The sequence below is a fragment of the Ochotona curzoniae genome, unplaced genomic scaffold (genome assembly GCF_017591425.1).
Source record: "Ochotona curzoniae isolate NIBS_2020 unplaced genomic scaffold, NIBS_Ocur_1.0 scaffold_2476, whole genome shotgun sequence".
Classification (NCBI taxonomy): domain Eukaryota; kingdom Metazoa; phylum Chordata; class Mammalia; order Lagomorpha; family Ochotonidae; genus Ochotona; species Ochotona curzoniae.
Genome location: NW_024467095.1, coordinates 14,844,398 through 14,848,623, shown reverse-complemented (window position 1 = coordinate 14,848,623; position 4,226 = coordinate 14,844,398). Strand labels below are relative to the sequence as shown.

General features: G+C 42.5%; 1 protein-coding gene across 1 annotated transcript; it reads left to right on the top strand.

Annotated features, from left to right (window-relative positions):
• Positions 1 to 821: 821 nt before the first annotated feature.
• Positions 822 to 3,432, top strand: TAS2R3 (taste 2 receptor member 3). The gene has a single exon (XM_041002113.1). It carries the CDS (start codon positions 1,819 to 1,821, stop codon positions 2,767 to 2,769), a length of 951 nt encoding a protein of 316 aa, XP_040858047.1. The 5' UTR covers positions 822 to 1,818; the 3' UTR covers positions 2,770 to 3,432.
• The last annotated feature ends 794 nt before the right edge of the window (positions 3,433 to 4,226 follow it).

The window sequence follows — 4,226 nt, the reverse complement described above, 5'->3', positions numbered from 1 at the left end:
GGCTGTGTGCTCACCAGTGGGAGCTGCAGTCTAGAAGGGGAGTACCCACAGTTTCCCTACCAGGCCTGCTCCCAGCCCTGAATTTTGACCTTGCTAAGGGGTACTGCTCTCAATCTGAGTAGGTACTGTAGCCTAGCTCAACCCAGCCCAGCCTGCCCCTGTAACCAGCCCACTTGCAGGCTAATGGCTCAGACTGCCCACAGGCTCAACTCTATGAAGCCAGGACACCACAGAGGTTTATCTTGTTCTGATGAGACTAGATTTCAGTCCTTCAGGTTTATCCTCTGTCACTCGAGATGTGCTCTTGAAGGACCTAGGGGTATGTCCTGTCGTTGGCTAATGTTGCCAGAACAGACCACTTTTCTATCTTGATGGCTTTGATTTCCTTCTTCCTCCTTCAGGTCAGTGCTTAAAAATAGTATTTGTTACAACTCATTTGTGGATTATCAAATCAATGATGTGAGATGTGATATAAGCAACATTGAAAAATAGGATATGAGAGAAAATGTTAGAATAGCACTCAAGTAGAAAGAGGAGATACGGTTTTATGAAGCCCTTGTATTCTCAGATTATATATGTATACATAATGTGTACATGTATATTTATATTGTGACACATACATGCATCCACATACACATAGCCATATAAAAATTATTACATTTGATCATAGTCAATTTTTTTTTTCAGATTTGTTTATTCTTATTGGAAAGGCAGTTTTACAAAGAAAAGGAAAGATGGAAAAAAAAATCTTCCATCCCCTGGTTCGCTCCCCACGTGACCACAACAGCTGGAACTGAGCTGATTGGAAGCCAGGAGTTAGGAGCCTCTTCCAGGTTTCCCTTGTGGCTGCAGGGTCTCGAAGACTCGAGCCATCGTCTGCTACTTTCACAGGCCACAAGCAAGAGGCTGGATGGGAAGTGGGGCAGCTGGAATACAAATCTGCCTGTATGGGATACCAGCACTTACAGCTAAGGATTAGCCAGTTGAGCCACCACACTGGTCCCATAGTCAAATTCTGTCAGGCACTCTTAGAAATACGAGGCTCTTTTAGTGGATAGATTGGTATGTGGTTTGTCAGCCTGAACTACTACTGATTTATCGTTAGTGATTGTGTACTTGAAAAGGCCACAGTTTTATTAGTTTATATGCTGCAAATCTGTAGTTACTGCTCATATATCCTGATAATTTGTCATTTCTCATGATATGATTCCCTAGTGAAGAATTATTTGGAACCTCTGTTTGTTACATCTGAAAGGTCGTGCCTTCTCATTTTAACCCTGGGAAAGTGACATTGAGCTTTTAAACTGTTTTCATCTAAAGCTTCTTTCAGGGTAATGGCTCATCTGTTTTGATGGAATTCTGATAGTTCTGCTTTTCTGTTTATGCCTAAGTCCTCCCTCCTAAAGAAGAAAGCTTTTTTTGCTCTCCAAAAATGATTCTCTGCTTCTCCCTTTTGGAGCCACTCATTTTCTTTTGGCTCCACACCCTTCCCCTTTTGAAATGCATTCCAAGTCCTATGGTTTTTATGCCTCTAATCTCTTCCTTCTTGCTGAAACTAGATACTACTCCATTTGCATTTTGGCAAAGAGCTGAATGTAGGATCATAGAGGAAATGTGACAAGCTTTGTCCGCTGTGAAGAGAACAGATTAACCTTAGAGAACCGGGGAAGACTCATTAAACTGTAGTCTGCAACAGACTAAATTGGGCAGACAAGAGAGAAAGAGAGAGTCTGTGAGACAGTGGGCAGAGTGAAGAGATTCCAGGAGTTTGCGTGTATCAACCGAAAGAACAAAGAGCAGAGCTATCTGATCGCTGACATGTTGGGATTCAGTGAGTGGCTGTCCCTAGTTCTGTCTGTCACTCAGTTCGTTGTGGGCATTCTTGGCAATAGTTTCATTGGCTTGGTCAATGGCAGCAGCTGGTTCAAGAACAGGAGAATCTCTATGTCTGACTTTCTCATCACCAACCTGGCCCTTTCCAGGATTGTTCTGCTGTGGATTTTCTTCATTGATGGTCTTTTAATAGTGTTTTCTTACAGCACTCATGACTCAGGGATAATGATGCAAATTGTTGATATTTTTTGGACATTTATAAACCAGTTGAGCATCTGGCTTGCTACCTGTCTTCATGTCCTCTACTGCCTGAAAATCGCCACTTTCCCCCAAGCTGTGTTCCTCTGGCTCAAGTGGAGAGTGTCCAGGGTGGTGGGATGGATGCTGTTGGGTGCACTGCTCTTTGCCTGTGGCAGTACCATGTCTCTGATCAATGAGTTTAAGATATATTCTGTCCTCAATGAAATCGGTGACTCAGAGAATATGACTGAAGTCGCCCAAAAGAAGAAAGGGGAATACGAAGTGATGCATGTTCTTATGAGCCTTTGGTATTCCCCTGCTTTGTTTTTATCCCTGACCGCCTGCGCTTTGCTCATTCTCTCCTTGGGGAGGCACACACGGCAGATGCAGCAGAATGGTGTCACCTCCTCAGATCAAAGCTCCAAGGCCCACAAGAAGGCCATTAGACTCATCTTCTCCTTCCTCTTCCTCTTTCTCCTCTACTTTCTTGCCTTTTTAATTTTATCGTCAAGTTATTTCCTACCAGGAACTAAGAAAGTGAAGATGGTGGGTGAAATAATTACAATGTCATCTCCTACTGTGCACTCATTTATTCTCATCCTGTGGAACAACAAGCTGAAGCAGGCCTTTATGGAGATGCTGCGGTGTGAGTCGTGTCATCTGAAATGTGGGTCTAAGGTGTGCTGCTTCCCTTAGAGATCAGAGACTAGAGCCCGGGAGACCTCCGGCCTGGCTCAAGTCTGTCGGGGTCTTCCTGACATTCCCAGGCGGCCACTTCCGTAGCAACAGTAAGAGAGACACTGCTTCTTCTCTCTGATTGCTTTGGAAGGTTTAGAACAGTGTTTGGTGATGGTAAGATATCAAGAATGCTATGTAGTCCTGTAGCTGTGTTTTAGTAACTTTTAAAGCATTGGGAACACTGTTACTGTGTAGACATGGAGCTGTAGTTTAGCAACTGTCGTCTTGGGACTAGGGATTTGAGTACATGTCAACTTAGGTTTGGGACTAGTGTAAATGAGTGTCATGGACTTTAGGGAAACAGCAAAAGCTTTTCAATATTCTAAGTGTGGTTTGGACTTGCGGTTATGTCAATTTCCCAGGACTTTGGCCTTATGTGAATTACTTTACTTGTCTGTTTATTTTCTTCTACTATTTTAATGTAACATCAGCTTTATAGGGTAACAGAGAATCACAAGATCACATGTGCCAGCATTGTAGGACATTGTAATAAATGAAGAATATTGTAACCTAACTGTCATGTAGCAATACCAGTTCTCATAAGACAGCAGTTGTTGCAACACATTGTGTGGTGAAGAAAGCACTGGAGTGTCCCAGCATCATAGCCTAGCAGCCAAAGTCCTGGCCTTGCATGTGCCAGGATTCCATATGGGCACTGGTTCTAATCTCCACAGCCCCACTTCCCATCCAGCTCCCTGACTATGGCCTGGAAAAGCAGATAAGGATGGCCCAAAGCTCCGGGCTCCTGGCCTCAGATCGTCGCAGCTTTGGCTGCTTGAGGAGTGAATCATTGGACGGAAGATCTTTCTCTCTGCCTTTCCTTCTCTCTATTTATCTGCCTTTCCAATGAAATAAATCTTAAAAAAAAAAAATAGGCACTGGAGTAAAAATCAAGACCTGTAGATTCCAGGTTCCAATCTTCTCTTGCGTTTTATGGCCATTTTGTGAAAGTAAACTTACATTTTCTAAACTGGACCAAAAAAATCTATTTCATTTTTGACCTTGAACCAAGATGCTATTTTTAAAAGCACAAAATCTCACTGAGTTTAACATAAGCAACTTTAATAAGTTACCCTCATTTAATTTGAAGTCTGTTCAGCACTGATTTACTTCCTGTCATTAAATACTTTTGATATATCAGTTAGTGGAAATATGTTTAATATTAAAAATTCTCAAGCCTGTGAACATATTCAAATGGTATTTCGGATTCCAGAAGAGATGGTATTTCTGAATCTGTATCGGTGATTATATTTTGGCTTTGAAGTGTGCAGTGTCTGAATGAGAATGTGTGCACTGAGGCCAGACGTTCTGTGCTCAGATCCTGACGACAGTTCTCGGGAACTGAGAGACCTGATGAAAGCTTGTCTTAACCCGTCTCTGTTGTACTTTCTGTGTTTGTAAATGGAGATGTGGTG

What these genes read in the sequence shown, in the direction of transcription:
- TAS2R3 (XM_041002113.1), top strand. Translation starts at nt 1,819, where the DNA reads ATGTTGGGATTCAGTGAGTGGCTGTCCCTAGTTCTGTCTGTCACTCAG.